General features: G+C 39.9%; 1 protein-coding gene across 3 annotated transcripts in view; it reads left to right on the forward strand.

The window, feature by feature from the left end:
• PLPP1 (phospholipid phosphatase 1) overlaps nt 1-23,689 on the forward strand; it is a 68,987-nt gene that overhangs the window by 979 nt on the left and 44,319 nt on the right. For 2 of the 3 annotated variants that reach the window (XM_050912782.1, XM_050912780.1), the window contains exon 2: nt 17,166-17,320. The exons of the other annotated variant lie outside the window; for it this stretch is intronic. In XM_050912782.1, the coding sequence (XP_050768739.1) occupies nt 17,166-17,320 (155 nt within the window). The remainder of the gene's footprint in view (nt 1-17,165; nt 17,321-23,689) is intronic. 3 annotated transcript variants of the gene reach the window in all.

A 23,689-nucleotide genomic window follows, 5' to 3' on the forward strand; every position in this document is an offset into this window, starting at 1 on the left:
GAAACTACATCATAGCCTGTCAATTTGCATTAACTTTCTCCTTTTATGTAATGACACAGTGTAAAGAGTAATGATGTTAGTTATTGATCAGTGAAGGGGAAGCTTTACTCTGTAAAGAGCTGTGACTCCTGTGGACCTCTGGGTGTTGAGAGCTTGGGAAGTGTCTTCAGTATCTGAAGATGTACTTCTTGGTCAGTCTTAGGAAGTGTTAGTTTTGGATGTTTGCTTCGTAACCAAGTGAGAGCAGGACTTCAGTAATAAATCTAAGCACTTTCTCGTCATGTTCGGTGGATGGTGTTCAGTCAAACAGGTCTGGCTCGTGAAGTCCTTCTTGGCTGAAGATGGCTCTAGCATCAGTATGAACATAATGAGCAGCATTTTATCTTGCTAGATGCTTCAGATAGCAATGGTACCTGTCGCTAAATGGCATTAAAGAACAAAATTATGGTGAATGATGCATGGCTCTGAATAAATGTTATATGAGAGAGCGCTTTTGGAGAATGGTAGTGGATCCATGTAGTCCAGTAGGAGCAATCTTTATTCAGATCAGAAGCTTTACAAAGCTATGTGGTAGCAAGGCTTAAACTTCCATGCTATCTTTATGGCCAGTAAAGCAGTTTTGTCTGTCCTGATAGTTGCCATTACAAAATTTTTATAAGCGGGCAAAAGTTTGTACTATGTGTATACTTTCCTCAGTTTGAAGCATATGTGTGTATCCTAAGTAATCTTGAGTAATGAAGGAAAACAAAATATATTAAAATTAAGACTATAAGAGGCATATGACTTGAGGGTTATCCAGCTAAAAGAATGAGGGTTTCCACTTGCTCCTCCCCCAAGTTACTACCTTGGGGGTAGATTCTTGACCTGGCCCTGCAGTGTAATATCAATTTACACACCTTCCCCTGCCCCCATGTAGCATTTGGATCACAGATGCCCATATCTGATGCCTCAGTGTGCTGGAGGGTTGACAGACACTTTATTTTCCCTTGGGCTTGTTTACTTCCTACTAGTAGGGGGAAAAATGCAGGCAGTGCATAACATGAAGTCTATTGACACCTGCAACTTTAAACACATTGAGTTACAGGTTTCAGTGAAACGCTAGCTGAGACAAAAATATGTAAGTGTAGGAATGGGAAGGATACTGGATACAGGACCAAATTCTCTTCCTCTTATCTCTGGCTCCCATGTGATTGAGACAGGCCCCTAGAAGAACATAGGTCTTAAGCGTGTGTGTCTAAAGGGGGAATCTGTTTTAATTTTTATTACTGTAAGAAGAGTAGTTCCTGTTTATTGTGGACTTCAATTCTCTCACTTTTTTTTTCCCTGCCCTTCCCCCCCCACGTGCACTTTGATACCTACTCAAATGACTGGGGTAACTGCCCAGATAAAGTGACTTGCAGGTATTGATAACCTGATACCTAGTATCTCCACTAAAGAGACCATGAAACCTCGAAGAGAAAACTTCTTCAGCTGTGTTATACTGAAAGTTTAAAACTACGTAGATCAGCTTCAGTTGAGGACTGAACTCTCAGTCTTGGTGCAGTAGCCCATTCTACCACAAAAAGGGCTACCAGTAGCATACCCATGATTCCGAAGGTAACTCTTACTGTCACTTGATACAGAGCTTGCCTTTTTTCTCCTCTCTCCTGCCTGCACCTTCCCCATAGTAAGTGAAGATGGGGAGGAAAAATTAACTTCATTGTCTCAGCAATGTTGGACAGAAAAAAACTAAGGATATCACTTCAAGTTATGGTGACCTGACTTATCCATAAGCTCATCACAGTGGAAGCAGATGACTCTGACTGTGTATGTCTGTGGCTTACTTGCTCCTGTTTTAGTCAAACCATTCTTTGTGCAGGTTCAACTCTCCCAACACAAGTTTTCCAAAAGGGAAGGAAGGGAAAAAGAGCTTTACTGTAATTTTTGGTCATTTAAATGGGTTTGTTGAAAGGTCTGACAAGTGCCCAAGATAGAGCAGAGGTAAGAGACTAAGAAAGGGGTCAAGAAAGAGCAGGCAGCACGGGAGGGAGCAACATCTACCCCTTTATGTGACATTAAGCTATTAGATCAGTTTCGTTGCCTGAAACTTAAGTCTAAGGTTGCTCTTAATTGGCCTTAAGGAAACTCCCTCCCTCATCCACCTTTCCTACTCAGTAAGGGAGAGAGAATTCAGGGAAAGCAGTCTTTGGTGCCCTGAGAAAATAAATAAAAACTCTCTTTCTCTCTTATCAGGATAATAATTCTTTCCTTCTACATGATAGTAGTGTTTCAGCATTAAACTAGTTTCATATTTTGTAACCTAAAAAAAAAAAAGCTGCAGATTTCTGCAGTGTCTGTCCTTAAATAGTGCGACGAGGCTGTATCTGCATTCTGTGAGTGTGCTGATCTGCAGTGCTGGGTGTGTGCGTGCTGCATGTCTGTATGTAGCTCTGCAGTGCTGCAGGCAACAGCTCCCTTATTCTGTGCGGTTCGGTAAACAGTGGTCAACTTCTTCTGTCACTGGAAAGCATGAATGGCCTGGACTGCAGAGTGTCCTTCTGCATACTTTTGTTACTTGTCCCTCCTTGTTCTGGTGGAGAGACATTTTATATAGCATGGCACAGATGTGTAAATGGAATGACATTTCTGGACAACAGTAAAACCATTTTTCACTGATACTGAGACTTGATTCTTATGGTTTATTATAATTCCAATTTGTCATGCAAAAAATAACAGCTTGTTAGAATAACTTAATTAGTTAGCTTGTGACTGATGTCTTCATTAGGCGCTATACATATACTCTGTGCCACTCTTACAGCTCTATTGTTTGACTACAAATCAGGCTCCTTCTTCATTAAAGCAGGTAAACAACACTTACAGAACAAAGTTGGGAAACCCATGATAATATTCCTGTAATCAGTGGAAGAACTACTAAGTACATTTACCTTTAGACCAAACTCTCAGTAAGACCAAGTCAGATTAAAGTAAGTTCTGCAGAGGTGACTGGACTAATAAGGAAAACATTCTCTGTGATGCTAGACTCTAGGACAACTTGCATCTGGTCCATGCTTGTTGCAATTCATGCCTAACTTGAGTGCAGGGATGCAATACAACAGAACTGTGTTTCTTTTGTCCCTTGCCTGACTATACAATCCCTGACAAGCTATTGTAAGTAATTAGGGAGTGACTTGTCAAGATGTGATTGCTGGTGTAATGCAAGAATATGTACAACCTAAGATTAGAAGAATTGATGTCTTCTAAAGAATTTGGCCCTTCACTATTCTGATCCACTCTTCTGCAATATGTTGGAAATAGTAAAGAATTACTTAGTGAAATTTAAAACTGCTGTAGAATCTAGTTATGTTTGGCGTAGAGATTTCTTTTTTTCTTCTCCTCTCCATGTCCTACCCTGTGCTGGTTCAAGAAGCCAACTGAAAACTTGCCTACTGCCCAGCCGTTCTCTAGCAGTGGGGCTGTCTGCTACTTGGGTGTTGAGGCACCCTGAGCTGCAAGCAGTACCCATGCAAAAAAGGAGGAGGTTGGTAGGTGGCTGGTGGTGGGGAAGGTGAGACTGTGGCAGTCTTATTTATCTTTTTTGTCATGAAACTACTTCTGAGTAAGGAAAGGAGAAGTTCTCGTCTTCCAAACAGAAGAACATGTGAACTAAACCCAGAAATACTAAATGCTTACATCACTTTTTTAAGCTTACTAGTTAAAGACTGCTGGAATGTTGTGTGATACAATACAATAAACAGCAGATGCATGTGTATAGGACAGATGAGTTTTCTTTTGCAGTATGTGACCTGGGAGATTGAGATGGCTGGACCACTCTGCACACCCTGTACAATGTTTTTGCTTTAGGTGCCCTTCTTCCCTTTTGGGAGTGTTTGCTCTTGCTGTCACTGAAGGCAGCTGTCTTGTGACAATTAAGGTATTGCTGTTCAGTCAAGGAAGGCCTCCTTCTATGTGGGTTAGCACTTCCTGATTGCCTTAGTTCAAATAAAACCTCCTTCCCTAGTACTTGTGACTCACTGACATGTGTCCCAATCCTTATTTTCCACGTCATGTGGATGCTAAATCTTTTTTTCTAGTGCATGAATACATTGTTAAACTCTTAACAGGTTCATGTGAAAGAGCAGCTTGTCTTCAAATGACACTGTCCACCAGGTACCACGAGATGATACTCATTAAGTTGACTCTCAGTTCATTGGAAACATGGTTGTCACCTAAAATGGGGAAAATCTTCCGTCTCCTGCTGTGCTTTCTCAAACACATGAGACTGCATACTGTGGTTGTGAAATTGTCCTTTGTTACTGATCTTGGCAACAGTCACTTTTTATTTCCCCCCCACATAAAGAAAGATGCTCTACCCAGAGACTTTCCATCTTGCTAGGAAGCCTACGGAAAAGCTTCAAGTTAGAACTCAACTAGTTAATGAGCACTATTCGAAGTCAGCAATCAGGTTCTTGCTCTGCCAGGTATTGCTGTTAAAGTGTATCTTGTACTCTGGCTAACCCCTGCCTCAAAAAGAGACGTTCTTGCACTTGCTTTTTACAGCCATGGGTAAATCCTAATTCACCTTCCAGTGCCTTCCCAAGAGCCAAATCTTGAACTCAGCACTATACTCTTTCCTCTTGGCATAATACAGGAAGATGCTTGTCAGCAGTGAGGTTCCTTACCAGCTGCTTCAGTCCTGTTGACTTTTTAACCTTAAACAGACAGAAGGGCTCTTGCAGCTTGCTTATGTGAAGGTGGTGACCTTTGCTTAAGGGAATGGGAGGGAAGGGGCTTCTGACATATTTTCTGTAGATAATGAAGTACCACACTACAGCTAAATGATAAAATAGCTCACCTCTCATAGTTGAAGAGGTCCTGCCTCACCTTTATAGCTGCTTGGATGCTTGTTGAGGATGTGCTGAGCTGATTCAATACACTGACCTGGTTTTAAAGAGTTGGATAGCATGAACTCATACTGACTAAAAGCAGCTTGGTTTGAAACCCGCACAATTACAGCCCTGGTGGGAGGGGAAGTAGAGAGTGGACTACTGATTTACTGCTACTGCATAGTTTTATGTAGGAGCACTGTTGCACTGACCAGATGCTGATGACAGGATAAAGCTGTGATAGTCCTCTATTTGTGACTGTGTTGGAGCCACGGAAGCAGGTAGCATGAAGAGGTGACCTAACTCTGGAAGGTACCTGATGATGAGAGAGAACTCGAGCTTTGTAGACTTCCAAGTGACTTGGATTTATCCGCGACACCTGATAATGCTGTTTCCAGAATTAGTTCAGGAGAATTAAAACAAACTCACCTTGAATGATGGGGAGGAAAAAAAGAAAAAGACAGTGCCAAACAGAATTACATAGAACCTCATTGGCAAGGTATACCACCCACAGAAGTATGGCTTGAGTCATTGGTATGGGCTTTATTATTGCTGTATCTGCTCGGGGGTGGGGTGGGGGTGGTGCCAGGGATGGGTTCTTTTCCTTATCCTCCAAAGGAAGCTCCTCCTCCTTGGAGTTTAATCAGGTAAAATAGCTGACTGAAGACAACTGAAAAATCCACAAACACTAGAAATTCAGATAATGGATGACAAGCAAGTGAATAGTTATAGCCCAGTTTTATGACAAAAATTACAACCATTTAAAGCTATCTTGAAGTAGCAAGATTTCCTTAAGATACTTTCTTACAATGTTTTGTTGAAACAATATAGTTGCCACTGCATCGGGAAATACTTATCAGTTCAGCTGCAGCAATAGACCTCTCAGTCCCACCTGTGAGTAGACCCACAAGCAATTTTCTGGCCAGGGTGGTGTAGTCCTGCAGTTTAAAAACTGGAAGAAAACTGTGCCACTTATATTAAGGATCTTCTGCTCATCTCTTCTTGTTTAACAATCAACTAATGAGTTGACCCACTTTCTGGGGGGAATTTTCCTTTCCAACTTATGAGACTGATCTCAGGCACAGAACTAAAAACTGTCTATTGATAAACTTGTATTTTGTCTTTCAAACTACTTTTGCCAGATTCTCTGGTACCTGAATCCTTCTAGCACGGTCAGGTCCAGCTTTTAAAATCAAGACTGCTTGTTCATAAAGAAGCCAAAAATAAACCCCCAAGTAAGCTTCTTTAGCAGAATATGATACAGAAAAATAATGTTGAAACTGTCTGGTGCACTTATCAAACACTCTTTCTGTTATCACATTGAGTTACAGGATTTGAAACAACCAGTACAAGAAGCATTAATAGGTTGGTCTTGCTCTGTTATAGACTTTGCCTGATTTGTCTTTAAAAAGCTGTAACCAAGAAGCAGTCTGACTCAAAGTGTGTGAAGGTACTTCAGTTTTATTTATATTGTCCTTCATCACAGTTTTGGCATCTCCTGTTCATGTGGCACCTCGATATCTGGCAACAGGAGAATAAAGCTTTTTTTATTTTAAATTAAAAAAGGCAAGTATGTCAGGTCAGGGCACCCATCTTGAAATGGCTATAAACCCTGATTCTACTGAATGGAACCAGAGGTACGCAGGAGCCATATCAATACAGCCTTATTTCTGTGATGCTGCTGCTGAAACAATGATCTTGCTAGACTTAGCCTAGATTTTAGTGCCTCCTCCCCTTTGGCTGCCATTGCTAATCAAGCAGCTTTCAGAGGGGCCACATGGGGGTTGCTTGATCTCATTAAGGTAGCTTCGAGATGTTAGCTAGCCATCCCTGGTATGGAAGAAGGGTCATAGGTTTTTGTTACATGATCCCTTTCCTAGGGAAGGAGGAAGCTGTACTAAACAGGAGTTTTGCTCGGTTTTTGCCTTAAGTGTAGAAGGGATTATGTATCAAATTTCAGCATCTTGGATAGCTTCTGCCTGTCTTAGAATAAGGTGGAATTTTCCCCTCAAATTAATCTTAGTGCATTTTTGTCCCTTTAACTTTGTTCTGTTATTGCAGATATGCAGATTACTCTAAGCCTGTTCTGAGTCTTAGATGACTGAGTCACTGAAACTTAACAGTAGGTGCAATATTCTCTGAAACTGGAGTACTGGGATGATAAGGAACACATGTATCTAAGCTTATCTGGCTTATTTTAAGGTATCTGAAGAGCAATGGACTATGCTTACCTTAAGCTGAAAGGGCTAGTTTAGAAGCTAGTGGTGGAGAGACCTGAGAGAATAAACTTCTAATTATAACCAGGGAACCTTCTGATGTGCAGCAAGATAATGGGGAGCATATAGGGCCCTTAAGGGGTCAGGAGGGCATTTAATGCTGAGATACAGAAGGGAAGCAGTGAGATTGAGCCCTGCAAATAACTCCAGTCAGGAACTGTTCCCCATTAAATTCCAAAAATCATCTTCTTAGTCAGTGTCTCCTTTTCTTGGTGTTTCTTGAGTGAGTTCTGTAGCTTTTTGCTGACTCAGGGAAATTAAGGCTTCAATTTTGTTTCATTAGGTGAGCCTATACTGCAGTACTAGTATTCAGTTGAAATACTCCAAGCCAGTATGGTGGCTGGGACTAATGCTAATGGAGATCCTGGGAATGGAAGTAAGGTCACTATTTCTGCTTGCAGACTCAGTCTCTTGTCATTCTTCCGATCTCTTGAATCTTAAGACTCTAGTCATGAACACTAGAAAATGAAATCTCTAATCATTAATATATAGAAACTAAGATCACAAATCTAATGCTGGTAATTTCTACTGAAACTGGAAGGCAACACCTGCTCTAATATTTGAGTACTGGAAGACTTTCTATGCTGCGGTATTATTCATTATACTCAAGTATTGAGAGCAATGTTGTATAAACATTTACAAATTCTGGTTAAATGAACTTCTCAGGAAGTCTTCTGAATCAGTACAAAACAATTGCTCTGATAGCTCAAATATATGGGGTATTCTCATTTTTCCTTTTAAAATTCTATTTAGATCTAACTTAATACAGAGATTAAGTTCTCAAAATGTGCTGTTAGAGACTACAAACTTCAGTGTGCCATGAAAAAGCATGGTTCTGATAAATAAATACTCCTCTTTTTAACATGGTGGCATGCAACAGTGTGTACAGTGTAAACATGTTCTGGTGGATGGCAAGGTAGACAGTCTTATGGAAATTGAGTCCTTCAGTAGCACTGCCATTGTAAGGCCTGACTTTGTTAAAAACTGTTTAAATAAAATAGTTATGCTTGTAAGACTCATTGGAAGAAGAGCATTTACACTCTTAACAACTAATTGCCTATTATATATCTAGAGACTGAATGGTATTTCAGGTTAGGGTGTGTAGCTAGATGTGAAATACTCTGAAAGCCTCTTGCTGTGCACTCCCACAAAACAAAGACTAAAATGAAAAAATAGTTATAACTTAAGACCAGTGCTCTTTTAAACTCCAGAAATGATATTCAGAGTTGGTGTCACCTGCAGTAAAAAAAAGAAAAAATCCCTCCCTGCCTTGCCAACAGCTGACTTTGACAGTTCAGTTTCTTTTGCTGTATTGTTTTCCCTCTCTGTAAGCCCAGGGCTTTAGGTAGATTGTTTGTAGAAGATCTTGATCCTTGGGGGCGTGTACATGGTTTTGTATCTGTGGGCTTTTTAATTCTCTAGACAATACAGTCAAAGCCTTTAACAGTGAACATAATACTGAGCACATAACGCAAGCAATGATTAAGTATTTTCCCCTAAACAGGGGGGTTATAGTGGGAGAAGTCACTCTCACTTGCTCTGGCTGCAGCCAGTTGGATTCTTCCCCACCCCATGAGAAGCACTGCAACACAAGGAGCTGCTGACCTCTCCCTTTCCATCCTCCCCCCCACCTCTGGTGTCTTTTAGCTATTAGTCTGAGGGTCTTAAATCTTTCTGTCAGCTCTGTCAGTAATCAGGGCAATTGGCCTCTGCACCAGTGGGTGAACTGCTAATGGGTTCCAGGTGGTTGTCAATCGGCTGGTCTAACTTCAACCTTCTCTGCCCCCTGAACAGAGCACAGCCCAGGGTACAGCCTTCGCTTGTGACCTGCAACTGGCTCATTTGAGCCACGTATTTTTCTCTGTGTAAGTAACAGAGCAGGCTAGGATATATTACTGTCTTGTCTCTCTGCATTTTTTATTTTGTATTTGTACTTCTGTAAATGCGCACAGGAGAGACAATGGCATGGTTTTTGGACTAACAGGTACTTAGTGCTTCTAAAAGTCCTTTTTTTTTTTTGATTGAAATGTAGATATAAGGGAGAATACACTTGTCTATGTGAATATTTTTAAACAAGTGTTGTGACTTATTCTAATAGATTGGTAATGCAGATAACTGAACTAGTGTACCCATGTAGTACTAAACTGTTGAATGTGGAGAAACTAGAATATGATGTAGTTCTCTATTAGTAAATGACTGGATGTTGTGGTTTAACCCCAGTCAGCAGCCAAGCACCATGCAGCCGCTCCCTCACTCCCTGCCCCGCCCCCCCCGGTGGGATGGGGAGGAGAATTGGGAAAGAAGGCAGAACTCGTGGGTTGAGATAAGAACAGTTTAATAACTAAAATAAAATATAATACTAACAACAATAATAGTGAAATATAATAATAGTAATGAAAAGGAATATAACAAAAAAAAAAAGGATGGGGGCGGGAACCCAGTGATGCACAATGCAATTGCTCACCTCCCGCTGACCGACACCAGAGACACGATCCGCCCCTCCCGGCCAGCCCCCCCTGTTTATATACTGGGCGTGACGTCCCATGGTATGGAATACCCCTTTGGCTAGTTCAGGTCAGCTGCCCCGGCTATGCTCCCTCCCAGCTTCTTGCACACCTGCTTGCTGGCAGAGCATGGGAAACTGAAAAGTCGTTGGCTTAAGATAAGCGCTACTTAGCAACAACAAAAACATCAGTGTGTTATCAACAGTATTCTCACACTAAATCCAATCCAAAACACAGCACTGTACCAGCTACTAAGAAGAGAGTTAACTCTGTCCCAGCCGAAACCAGGACACTGGACTAGAAATTGCAGGCTGGTCCAGCTCAGAGGGAGGTTTTCTTTGCTCTCTGCCTCCACCACCCTTGCCTTGGCTCGACCAAAAGTGTAAGGCATGGTGAGGGAGCCTTCTAGTGAAACTGTCATCAGCTGGCCCAGGCTGCTGATCTGGCTTCTCTGCTAGGCAAATCATAGATCAGAAAACAAATAAAAATGTAAGTAAGTAGTGTATAGTTGCAGGTAGAATAGTAGCAGAGATTAGAATGTAGTTCACGCTTTTAAATACATAGATCATGTTTACTGAAGCCTAGCACAGCTTCCGGTGTTATCAGAACAATCAGTGTGCTGGTATTAGAAATATTTTGTATTCCTTGGGGTAGAAAAGTAAGATGAAGTCCTTTAAAGCGGCTAGGAGGTGAGTTGTGGGCTACCCACTCATCTCAGCTACTGAAAATAAATAGTGTATTGATTTTTCTCTTGTGCATCCCTCACCTAGGTATCAAAAGTCTACATGCTTTCTTATTTTTTTAATCTCTTCTACCTCTTAGTAGTTCTCTGCATTCTCAGAAACTCCTGTCTTAAGAGGTGTTGATTCTTTCTCTTGACTGCTCGTGGGAAAAAATTTTCAGCACATCTGCTTTTCTGCAAAGAACAGTCTCTTTTACAGGTGCTCCCAGTAGCATGAGGTTGACCCATCACAGTTTCTTTAAATCTCTTGCATACTTCCTTACCCCAGACTCTACATTGCAAAATGAGCAGCAAAGCAAACATGGTTGTCCTGGCCAAAAATAAAAGCAAAAATACATGTGTAGGAGTGGGAGAACTTAAATTCTCCCTTGCCCTCAGTAGTAATTACCAGCTGTATATGTTTAGCTCAGAATGATGGCATTTATCTGTCTGTGGGGTTATTTAACAGAATCATCTCTCTAATAAGAATATAAGCTATGAAAAGTACCTTTTTCTTAAATGAGCAGCCTTTAGCTGAATAACTGATCTGTTTTGAGGCTGTCATTTGCTGTGTTTTACAGAGATTATTTCTCCAATACAGCCAGAATTCCTGTTTGACACTCCGCAACTTAACTGTAGATTATGGATTTCTTTACAAAAGCCGAAGCTGACTTTCTGTAAGCGCATCAAGTGCAGAATGTATTTATCCTATTTTTCAGGATAAGTGTAGGGAAATATAAAAATTCTTCTCAGTCTCATGTTAGTCTAGTATGGTTTCTCTTAATTAGCACTTGTGAGTTCAGTACAGCATGAGGAAAAAAACTTTGGTTAATAATCAAGGTAGAATATTCTCATTTGCTATAGTCTCCCTTAAGGGTAATTGCCTTTCTCCCAGTTTCTAGATAGTAATTTGTTTAAATGAGAAGGACTTCCCAACTGAGGACCCGGTAGGAGTCTTGCGTGTCTTGGAGAACTTGAAACACCAATTCAGCACAAGTTTTTAAGATGGCACAGAGCCTCAAGTGAAGATTTGGTCGCTTCCACAGATAAGGAGGCCAGCTGGGTTAATTAAAGGATGTTTACAAAAAATACAGTGCATTCCTTTGAACTACTTAAAACTGGAGGAGAAAGCACCACTGACCAGGAAACAATTTCATGAGGTGTTTAAGCTGATCTGAGACTATGGCCAGTCTGTCCTTGTTCTCCCTTCTTGCACGCTCTTGGCTACGTGTTCCTATTCTGTCCTTTACACCAGCTCTAACAGTCATGCACTTGGCCAGGTGAGCAAGTGCTCCTGAAAAACCTCTGTTGTGTAGGGCCAGGAGAGCAAGTGCTCCTGAAAAACCTCTGTTGTGTGGGCATGGGCTTCTTTTTTGGACAGGCTGGTGTGAAAAGCTAGTGCCATGGCAAGGAAGGGGATAGCAGTGGATGGCCAGAGGTGGAGAAGGGCAGGACAGTCTAGGTTGTCTTGAGTTGCTCTTGAAAGCATAGCCAGGTTTTGTGAGCACCACACTTGGTTCTGAACTAGACAGTACAGTATAACTGAAACAGTTAGAAACTTCAAGAGTCTCTTTCCTTTCAGATATAAAACTTAGTCTTCAAATGGAAGACCTATCTAAAACTGTGTCCATAAACTTAATTAGTAAAATGTTCCTAAAGTTGAAGTAGAACAGACAGTATTTTCAGACCCTGAAGCTACCTCCTGTTGAACAATATTCTCTGCTGGTCTTAAATATTTATGGCAACTGCCAGCTGTAAAAGAGGCTAATTCAGCTATAAATGCTATTTTTTCCCTGTTTAGGGAAAAATATCCCATGCAGCTTGCTGGCAAAGCCAAATGGACATCTGAGTATTAGAATCCAACTCCTTATGCCTATAAACTTAAGCACCTAACTCTAAAGTTAGTTGCGATAAAAGCCACAAATCAGACCTAATAGTGCAGTGTTACACACATTGTAAAAAGATCATAGTGTGGTATCCAGCACTTCCATTTGTAGGATAAATTGCAGAACCTAAATGACTAAATATAACAAATCAACATTTTTCATTGAACAGTCTTTTTGGTTTTTTTGCGAACGGAAGACTTCACCTCCCCCTTCCATTGGGTATTGTTTGTTCTTCACATTCCCTTTCTGTGGGTGGAGAACCATTCTCACAGTGACTTCCTCCCTAGTCTCCCAGCCTGGACTTCCCTTTCCTTCCTTACAGGCTTTTGTGTCATGCCGTGTTGTCCAGCCAGATGTGATTAAATACAAGTTCCCTGAAGGCTACTGATACTACTGTGAATTATCTGTAGGTTTTCAATGGAAACTACACTACAACTGGCTTGAACCTACAAATTAGAGTTGGAAACTCCTTGTGAACTCAGCATAGCCCCATGTAACTATTTCAGCTAGCTTAGCTTCACTCTGTACAGATGTGTGTTGCCCTGTTCTTACAGTTCTAGTCAAGAACTTCTGGCTGTTTCTTCCCTGCAACCCCTGCTCAGTAATTAAAATATCAGTCTTGTCTCTCTCCTCTCCCTCTCCATCCTGTGCACTTTTACTCTTGTCCATGTGTATGAAGCTTTCACCTTTCTTTCGTAGGTAAAGGCTTCAAATCTCTGCAGTCTCTTTTCCTATTAAAGTTTGTTACTACTGCTGTAGCTTTCAGGGTTAGCCAGAGTCTGTTTGCGTGAGCATTACAGGAGAAGTGCCTCCCAGTCTTTTACAAAGTCTTGGGTGGGCCAGTTCCAGACCACTTGAGTGATCAAGTTGTTTTCTCTGTATAATTAAAGGGGAGAGAAACCAGGTCAGAGGACTGCTGTCTGTTTCTTGCTACTACCTAGCAAAACCACCCAGAACCTGTTGGTCACTAGTCCTGGACAAGATCAACTAGACATATTTTAACAGAAAACAGAGAAACTCCAATTCTGAGTCTGAAACATGGGGAACTTCAAGGAACAGTCTTTTTTTACAGCTGAAGGTGCTTTAGAGGATATGAATGACAACTGAGTCATTATGATCCCTTAAGGTATAAAGTTACCTAGATCAGAAGAGCACCCTCAGAGGTTACTGCTAGGTAAAAAGGAAGAGGAGGTACCTTGTGAAGAGGACAAGGCATGAGAGTTGATCAACAAGATTGCCTTTTAGCCTTGTAATCTTTCACTAGAACTTGGTCACTCTTTCTTCCAGTTTGTAGAAGCTAATGAAACTGAACATGCATTCCTCAGGAGTTCAGTGTACAGTCAGCCTGCTTAAAGGTCATGGAGATGCTTGGCATCTGTGATGGCAATACTGGCCTGTTATGTACATTAGTAGGTTTTTTTTTTTTTCCTTCTTACAGTGAAAACTTCAGGACCATTTGCTTACATGTACTAAGTGTTGTCTTCTCTCCCTGTAAAATGAGCAATAGTAAAAATGCTGCTACTTGTTTGGGGTAGGTTAATGTTCAACTAAACACCACTTCACGAAGTCTTCTACTCCACTGCTGGAAAGCAGTGCATCAGTTAGATTCAGTGGGAATTCTAATAGTAATGTAAAAAATGGAAATGGGCAGTTAGTTTAAGATGTGTAGCCAACCTTCAGTTTCTTGTATTCTTTTACTATGGACTATACAAATGAATTTTGCAGTCACTTTGAAACTGTCCTCATCTGACCCCTCTATTTGCTGCTTTTCCTCTTCCCTCCTTCACGGAATCTCATGGTTGAAAGTAAAAACATGTTTCTTAGTTCCAACTCTAGATTACACACTTCTAAAGTACTTTCTAAGTACTGCATAATGTAGTCAAATCAATCTGATTTAACAAAAAGGTGCACCCTTTTCTTTTGATGAAACAGCTGTAAAAGGAACAAAAATGTATGAAGAAATATTTAAATGTGTAGGCAGCATAAAAATTTGGATAACTGCTGGTTATGTAAAAGTTCTTACAAACTAGATTTTATAAACAAATTTCACGTAAAGAAGACTATTTAATGGGAAGAAAAGAAAGCTTAAATTAAATCTTGAGTTCCTTTCCTCTTTGTTTAATGGAAACTGAGTGCATAACACTTACTGTCAGGAATTCTCCCTAATTAAAAAAAAAAAGCCCTCAAGCTTCTGTCTTAACTAGGTTACAGAATGAGTAATTCTCTCCTGCTGCAGTTACACAACAAAAAAACCCCTTCATATTCAAAATGTTTGTTTTGCTGGTAGGCTTAAAACACTGCTTGTGAAACTTAGGGTACTTTCTCTTTTTCATGTACACTCATGTAATAGCTCTCTTCCAGTTCCTAAAGAAATCTGCCTTGAAAAAAACCACATGACCCATGACTATAAACCTGTGTACTTTGGTACCAAGAAATTTGGAATTTTTGAGCTAAGAACTCTGTCATGTTTGCAAGTGAATTGCTGAAGTGTCTTCTAGTTTCTGAACTGGAGCACTTAAAGAACGTATTTCAGCAGCTGGTAAAAAATGAAATAGCCTGTCCTAATGAAGTTAAACCCAGAAACAAACCAAAGCAAAACACCTCAAAATCTTATTGTAAAAACTGAGCAATATTGGCTAAAAAAGGTTGAGCTGGAAGGCTGAAAATGTAATTGAATGAAACAGAAAAATTCTTGGTGTTGATTTGTAGCAGCTTTTCTTGGAAAACAGGTGTTTATGTCTTAAGTAGTTAACTTCTGCAAAACACAAGCTGCTGCTTAAATTAACAATGAGGATGTGATATTTCCTCATGTGAAAATCTGGTGACCTGTTTGAGTAGATAGGATTGTATCAAATAGGTAATGGCTTTGCCACTCCATCATCCTGACGCTGGGTATGCAAGTAGAGATAAAGACAGGAAACATGGGCTCTGACTTATGTTAGTGGAATCTTGCCATGGCCTTGAGTGGAGCTGAAAATTGGCTCCAGACATGCGAACATACAGCAATGTCCTTTGAACCGAGTGAATTGAGTTCTTCAGTGTGGCCCCCTTCATATCTGAAGGGCTGCGATTCTGTTTTGGCTACTTCTGCCATCTGCATTCTGTCAAGCTCTAGCTCTTTTCTCAATTATTAAAGCAGAGGAAGGAGAGAGACCTTTGAGATGCAGTTGATTCGAAGGTATATCATCCTACTTCATGAAAAACGTGCTTAAAGTTGAACAAGTGTAGTGCCATTTGCATTTTTGTTGAGTTTTGCTATACAGGATGGTAAGCATCTGCTGAAGTGCTTTGCTGCATCAGCATCCTCAGCTGTTAAGGCTAAGTGTGGACAGTCCTTAGGATTTCAGATGTTTTGTGGAAAAAATTCCTCTCTGCTCCATAGGAGGCTTTAAATTTCTGTCAAACTGCCTTCTGTGACGATAGCAATTTTCTTAGGAGTTGGGAGCTGTGGTATTACCAAGTACATACACACTTGCAATACGCACTGCACGAGCTTTTGCACTGTGACTTAGCAGCCCAAAGAAGGGGCCAGGATTTATCACTCTGTTCCTACTGTTTCACACTTGATGTCTTTTCTTCTAATGAAGTACATAGAAATAAGCTTATTTAAAATGCCTTTACATGACTTAACCTGATAGTTGCCTTAACAAGTGCCACCAGAAATCAAAGCAATCTCTCATCACGTGAACTTCTTTGAAATGCTTTTTGTTCTCAGTACAGCAGTTTATTTATATCATGAGTAGTCTTTTCTGCTTCAATAATTGCACTTACCATCTAATGTATATATAGAGTCTATATGCAGAATTGCATATTACATGGATGTTGGGGAAAACACAAAGTTAGTTTGCCCTTTTTTGCCTTGTTTTAAACCAAATTCTACTTTTTTTTTTTTTTGTTTGGGGATTTTGCAATTCTTACAGCATTGCCTAATTTATCCACTGTTGATCTATTACTTGGTCAGGGGACGAAAGGAAAGGGAGGGATGAGAAAGTAGAGTAAAATGACAAACTTGGGTTTCCTGAGGTCATTGCTCCTGCAAATGTCTATTCCCTAGCTGATTCTTCTTGTCAGAAATAAGTTACAGACCTGAATGTGATTGTCAGAGGTCTTGATGGCTGCTTTGGCATGACTGCCAATACAGTGGAAGTGAACTTGTGAGAGAGGGAATAGGTAATATGTCACACAGTGTAAGTTAAGAGAGCTATCATTTGTACCTGAGTCTCAGTTTCAATGTTAATAACTTTAGTTATTTTCATGCAGAAATCTTCCAAAGTGTACAAAAGCTGTGTAAACGCAACTCTTAAAGTGTAAATCTCATTAACCTGAGATGCAGTCCTTTCAGAGTGTCCGTATTTCCCGTTAGTGTCTCTGCAGTTCTCTTGTTCCCCTTACCTGCATGAAAACTACTTGCATGAAATCTTTAACTCCCTAACTACGACAAAATCTGTATGTATTTTTGTCCTGTTCTCTGTAAACACTGACCAGATTATAGTGTATAGAACAAGGCTGGTAATTCAGATACAAGCCAATGTCGTGGGGTGGTAGTGAAGGAGTGGGCACAACAGGCAGCCTGCCCTCAATAACTATTCAGTCATGTGAGTGGCAAATGCTTTTCTTAAGCATAATCTCTGTTCAGTGTGTGGCAACTCACCTTGCTGATGAAAAGACTTTGAACTCTATTCTTAACTTTTGTATCTGGTGGGCAACCTCAGAGTCCTTCTGAAGTAGACTTCTAGAAGAGATAAATTTCTATAAACAGGATTTGGTAAGTGTGTGCATTGCATGATACTTAGGAAATTTGAGGTTTGCATGTTTGGTAGCTTCCTCCATGCATGTTTAAAAATGATTTTTTTTTTTTTTTGGTTTAACCACATGTATTTCTTGTTTTTGTTTTTTTTGTTTTCCTTCCCCAACAGCTGGCTTACCCCTTGGTGTTCTAAACTTGGCCAAAATAAAACCGTATCAGAGAGGCTTTTTCTGTAATGATGACAGCATCAAGTATCCGTTCCATGACAGTACCATCACATCCACTGTCCTCTACACAGTGGGGTTCACCCTGCCCATTTTCTCTGTAAGTAGCTAATATATAGGGAGCTTTGGTGATGGGAGTAAAATGTATGCCTTCCAAGAGTTCAGCACTGTGACTGTAAGTTTAAGACAGTCTATAAAGGCAAAATCCCATATATGTATAGTCATATATGCATGTGAAAGGTGCCGTTGCTACTTTCTGTTTGCACAGAAAATCTGGAACTAATCTCTAACTGCTAGTATCGCTAATCTCATTTGTTCTAGGAGCAGAAAAAAATGGAGATGAGGATTTAAACTGTGTTAGTCTAGGCTTTTATCATGGGGGAGAAAAATACTACAGGCTTCCAGAATGCTGTGGAATAGATATATCTCTTGTTCAGAATGTGTTAGTCTGATAACTTAAACACTTGTGATGTTAAAACTTCCACTGTAGTGGAGTGCACAAACCTGTAACTGTGACTGTTGCTTCCATATACTTTATACAGAAATAAGTCTAATTTGAACTCAATGGGTTTTCTTAGGTTTAAAAAAATCTGATGACTCTGTATATCATTCAAAATGGGATACAGAGGCTGAAAATCTAGTTGCTTGTAGAAAAGAGGCTCACTGTTTTCAAGACCACATGATTTTTACAAAGAACAATTTAACTCTTCAGTAGGTTTTTCTAACAGTATTTTAAGCCTGATTGTATCCGAGTTTTTAGTAAGGTTTGAGCTGGTTTAGAGAACCAAAATTTAACTATTCAGAATAGTCTTGAACCTGAAACGACATCTTCTTGTTTCTGGCTGCAGTGGTTGACCAAACCATATTAGAGGTGGTCATAATCTTTGGTCTTCTGATAAATGTGTATACTAAATTAACCAGTAAGAAGTATATATTAAATTGGTTTAAGGATGGAAGCAGTCATTTAAAACAAGTAAGCAGAAATCTGCAGAACATTTCTCTAGTTTTTCCTTAAATGCTTATTTATTAAAGCTTGCGTTAGTCCTATGCAGTAAATAGAAGGTAGAAAACACAGCTGTTGTCATTAGTATAGTTTCACTTTTGAGGAAAATAGTTGGACGTTTGTCATTTTTACACGTACTGACATACATCTTCAGCACAACTTCAGGAAAATTTCTTTTCCAATAGGGTTCATGTGTACCTTAATTGATATGTGCACAGATGAACTAGCAATTGCAGCTCTGTGCAATTTTGGATTTCTAAAGAGGCATTTCAGTTGCAGTTAGATCATCTGTTGAATTGCTTGATTTTCTTATCTTTCATTTTTAGATTTGAAGAAGCTGCTCCTGTAATAAAGTCACTTGAGAGTGCATTTTTTTTTCTGGCTCTAAAGCAGTGGAGAAACATCTGACTTAAAGCTAATTTACTTAAAAGTATAAATATCTAAGGAATGGTATGGACAGCTATTGTAACTTTAACTGCCAAGGTATCTAAAATTATAACTTGGAATTAGACTTGTCAGTGATTCCAGTTTATTCTGATACTTTTCTTCTATGATACTTTTGTAGGATTCACACACTGAATTTTTATTGCCTGTCTTTGTGCAGGGGATTGGAGTGTATAATTGGAACAACCACTTCTGGCCTCCATGCTGAGGCTTAAAAAAAAAATAATATTCTAAAGCACTTGTAGTTCTGTAACAACAATACAGGCTATCCAGATCAGTTTTCTTCAGTCTGAACATCTTACAAACCTTAAAGCAACACAGGTTTTCTGGAATCTAGTGAGAAAGTAATCACTGTAGTGTGTCTATCACTGCTCTGTGTAGTTAACATGTTAACCTAACTGGCTTTCTTAGTCTCAATTTTAGATTTAGAGAGTTCTTTAGCATCACGCAAGAGGTGAAAAATCATTTATGACTACTGAAAACTTAGAGCTAGGGTGAGGTGCAGAGCTAGGGAGTATGAAATCTGGGTTATTACAACTTACTGAGTTGAAGGTGCGTTCCAGTTGAATGCTTTCTAGCTTCAAGCTTGCCTTTATTCAAAATAGATGGGGAAAGTTGATCAGTCTGGAGAATCTGACATTCAGACTGGTTTTTGTTTTGGACTGACGCAATGGAAGCTTGAGACTTTTTCCAAGGCAGCTTAAGTTTGTGGAAGTAGTATGTTCCAGAGTCAATATCCTCAGCAGGGACACAGCTGGCTTGCGAAAGCTTATTGGGCAGTAATACTGATTATCCCATATCTAGTAAAAAATGTTATCATGACATGAGACTTTCCTGAAAGGAACAGGCTTCTCAATGAATGAATTGATGGTAAAAATTTGGTCTGATACTATGCAAATAAGACTTGATAAATTGCACTTTTGTGCAAACTTTTCTTCCCTAATTAAAGACTACCTTGAACAGGATACTTATTCCTAAGTAGGACTTACACCTCAGCTTTGTAACATCACAACACAGAAGGAAGAACTTGTGGTAGGAAGCTAAGGGAAGCAAAAGGAATCATATCTGCAACATGAAAAAAAAAAAAAAGAATGGTTAATTGAGTAGTAGAGTGGCTATAGCCCTTCCCCTTAGCATTCAACAGTGTACAGGTATTGCTGATACAGTTATTTAGTCCTTAGTCCCTAAAGCCTCATGAAATCTAAGCAGAAATGCTCTAAATACTATTATGCATATGCTGCTTGCTGCACTATCAGCTTGCTTGTCTTGAGTGCAGTAGGAAATGGCCTGAACATCTTGCTGTATAATAATAAAAGGTCTTGTCTGGTTCAGTTGTTGAGGTAGGCCCATAGTGGAATATAAAACAACTTTCAAAGAAAAAAACCAAAACAACAAAACCTGCAGTAATGAGTAAGGTATAGATATTTCATTGTTAAGAAATCTCTTTGTGCATAAAAGAAACTAGGCTGCCTGAACATTGATTTGTCTTCAGAACATTTTATGAAGATTTACAAGACGTATGTTAGAAACTCTCAGAGATCTTTAAAAAAAAAATAAATTAAAAGAATGCTTTTAGAATTCACAATTCAATTTATAGCTCTGAACTTTCTGTTGCTGTTGCCACCTTTTATCAGGAAATAAAAAGTCTGGGAAAGAAACTCATGTTTATTCTTTTCCAAGTGCCACTTCATAGTATGATACTTCTCAATTTTCCAAATTGTTTTCTCTGTCTAGATGGGAAGCACAATTTTTGTATTAGAATTTCTGGAGACTTAGGGTCTAACAAGCCTTGGTAGTGCTCTGGAAAAATGAATCTCTTTAGATGTGTAGGCCAGTGTCTGGAGCAGCACACATCCATGATGACTGATGCTTCAAGAACCCCAGAAGATCTTTTCGATACTTCTACCTTCCCACGTCTTTTTAGAGATGTTTAGAAAGTAATTCTGAACAGTCTAAAGGCCATGACTAGTGAGGGGATAGTGTCTATAGATTGCAACTCTAGGAATATTTTGAAATGAATCTCTAAGAAGATGTGCTTGGTCTGGCATTTTTGGTCTTTAGCTGTCTGCATGAGATCAGCTCTTCCAAGTATAAATGACAAATTAATGTCAGTGTCTTTCTCTTGCAGCGAGGTACAAATGTGCCTATTTGCATGTGTCCTGTTCGGTTGGTCTTTTCTGGTGACTTCACCTCCAAATCAATTTTTTCTTCCTCCAGTCCTCTTGCTTCTTACAACTGCTGTCTGCAGTGACACACAGGTTCTCTTAGATCTAAGGGTAGGTGCGACTGGGGGAAGAAGCACAGAGCAAAGGAGGCCTCTCTGAAGCATACTTCTCACCAAAGGAGCAGAAGAACAGAGCAACTCAAGAGTTGCTGAGTTTCATCTGCTCCCTGTGCTAGGTTCTGAGCAGGGTTTCTGTAGTTCCCTGCCAAATCTTTGCCTGGCTGCTCTGTTCAGGAGCTGAAGGGATGCAACCCACTGGTGAGTTTCTATATGATGGCGTGGTTCATGAGAGGACAAGAGTTCAGTTCTTCTAACTCAGCCAAAGTGCCGCACTGAGTTTCTGGGAAACAAAATAGTTCGCCACAACTGCTGCTACTAAAACAAGTAATGCAAATGCTGATGTTCCTGACAGGGGAGGTGTTCAGTAGTAAAGAGTTTTGAGTAAGTCACTTCTCTGGGATGAGCTCTGCTATTTGGGACTTCCTTGAGAGAAAGGAATGTTATGGGCCTGTAGGACGTAATTTCTCCACCTTGAACACATCCAAAAGATATTTAGGTGGTCAGGTCACGTTGTCTTCTACTTCAAAAAACAAAGCCAAAACATTCTTAGTTTGGTTTGGCAAAGGCTAATGTCTTCAGTATCATGATGCCTTCGCAAAAGGGCTCTACATAGCTTTGCTCCTGTGCCAGCTTTAACCTGTTAGGCATTAGGCTTAATGGTTTTCAGAAATGTCTCTTTCTACCATGTGTATCAATGTTCTGACTGTAACTTTTCCTTCCTGCAGATTAACACAATCATACCTTGGAGGCAATCTACTGATTTCTTTTCTGGCAAAAGGAACTAATCTTTTCTGCTCTGTTTGTGAAAGAGATACATTTTGCAGGGAAACTTTTCTTGAAAGCACCTATTTGATTAACAACATAAGCACTTACTGAGCTAATTCGTATATTTCTTGAGGGACAAATGTAGCTACTGCTGTGGTAGAGACTGATAAAGCAGGGGACTGTAATGAAGCCTATTGAAGATGGTTAGATTGGTAGATGTGCACTTGATCCCCCCCCCCCCGTGTCAAAACTTTATGTCCCACTGTCGATAGTTTTGCAACTAATTGAAATTAAAACTGCTGTTTGACACTAGAGTGGACTTTTGCATCCTTTAACTTTCAGGTTTCAGATTACGTTTTAATAATTTTATTATGCTCTGAACAAGACTTTGCCTCTTACCTGGTAAACTTTTTGAAAAAGAGAGTAATGTTTTATCTTCATGTTTTTTTGATATATTCATGACACTGGAAACCTTTTGGGGCAATGCTGTTGAACTTCATAATCTGGCATGAGTTCTACTTGATACTAACTGTTCATCTTGTACATCAGTATCATCTCTGAACCCAAGCTTATTCTGAGGAATAAACTGCTAATTTGTGTTTGTTCAAACTCTGTTTAAAGCCATGTCATCATTTAACCCCAGCCAGCAACTAAGCACCATGCAGCCGCTCCCATCTCCCAGTGGGATGGGGAGCAGTATCAGGGGAAAAAAGTAAAACTTGTGGATTGAGATAAGAACAGTTTAATAACTAAAGTAAAAGAAAATATAATACTACTACTAATAAAAATATAATAATAATTGTAATGAAAAGGAATATAACAAAAATAAAAAAAGAAATAACGCCCAAGAAAAGAGAAGTGATGCTCAATGCAATTGCTCACTACCTGCTGACCGATGCCCGAGCAGCGATCCACCCCTCCTGGCCAACTCCCGCAGTTTATGTACTGAGCATGATGTTCTATGGCATGGAATATCTCTTTGGCTACTTTGGGTCAGCTGTCCTGGCCACACTCCCTCCCAGCTTCTTGCACACCTGCTTGCTGGCAGAGCATGGGAAACTGAAGAATCCTTAAGTGCTCCTTAACAACAACTAAAACGTCAGTGTGTTATCAACATTATTCTCACACTAAATCCAAAACATAGCACTGTACCAGCTAACTCTATCCCAGCCGAAACATGGACAAGCCAACATTAATAACAACCCATGTTTACACTATGTGAAGGGTTAATGTGCAGGGTGATGCACTTTGGTTGAATTGATAAGTAATTCCTGGGTGAGATCAGTGCTGTGGGGGACAGAGGCTGTGAGAAATGGCAGTTGCTGCATACAGCTTTGGCCTCACTTCTGCCCCGTCTGTGGTGAGGGTGTTTGGTGGGCTTGGTTTGAAATCAGGTGAGGAAAGATCGGAGGAGCACCACTTCCAGTTTGGTACTTGTACAAATCGCTCTTAGCAGATGCAGTTCACTTTAAATAAATTTCAGTGACTTGCTTGTTAAGTCTGTGGACTTGATATTGTACTTTTCTCAATCCTTCAGGTACACTTGTTAATACAGTGATGAAGAAAGCACTCAGTGTGTGAAACTGAGTAAAACAGTTGGCAGCCTGACAGGGAAAGGAACTCCAGACAAGGGCTTTTAATATGCTGAGTGAAGCTTAGTCATAACTATGAGAAAGCCAAACAGTCACAGTGGTTTGGGGTTGTTTTTTAAGGTATTACTAGAGTATACAAAAGGATAAAATGGAACAGGGAGAAATGTAGGGAGAGGGAGGTGCAACTTTAAATATTTAAAGTCTTGTCATTTAAGCAAAAAAACCAGTCTGTGGCATAGATTTTTTCCTTGTTTCAAGTCTCATACCTAGTTACTAATAACTTGCTGTTGACATCTAGGACTTAGACCAGAGACTCAAGGGGGTGGCGAAAAAGGGAAGGGACTGCACCAGAAACCAGAGATGAGCAACAGGGAAAGTAAG

The sequence above is a fragment of the Gymnogyps californianus genome, chromosome Z (genome assembly GCF_018139145.2).
Source record: "Gymnogyps californianus isolate 813 chromosome Z, ASM1813914v2, whole genome shotgun sequence".
Taxonomy (NCBI): domain Eukaryota; kingdom Metazoa; phylum Chordata; class Aves; order Accipitriformes; family Cathartidae; genus Gymnogyps; species Gymnogyps californianus.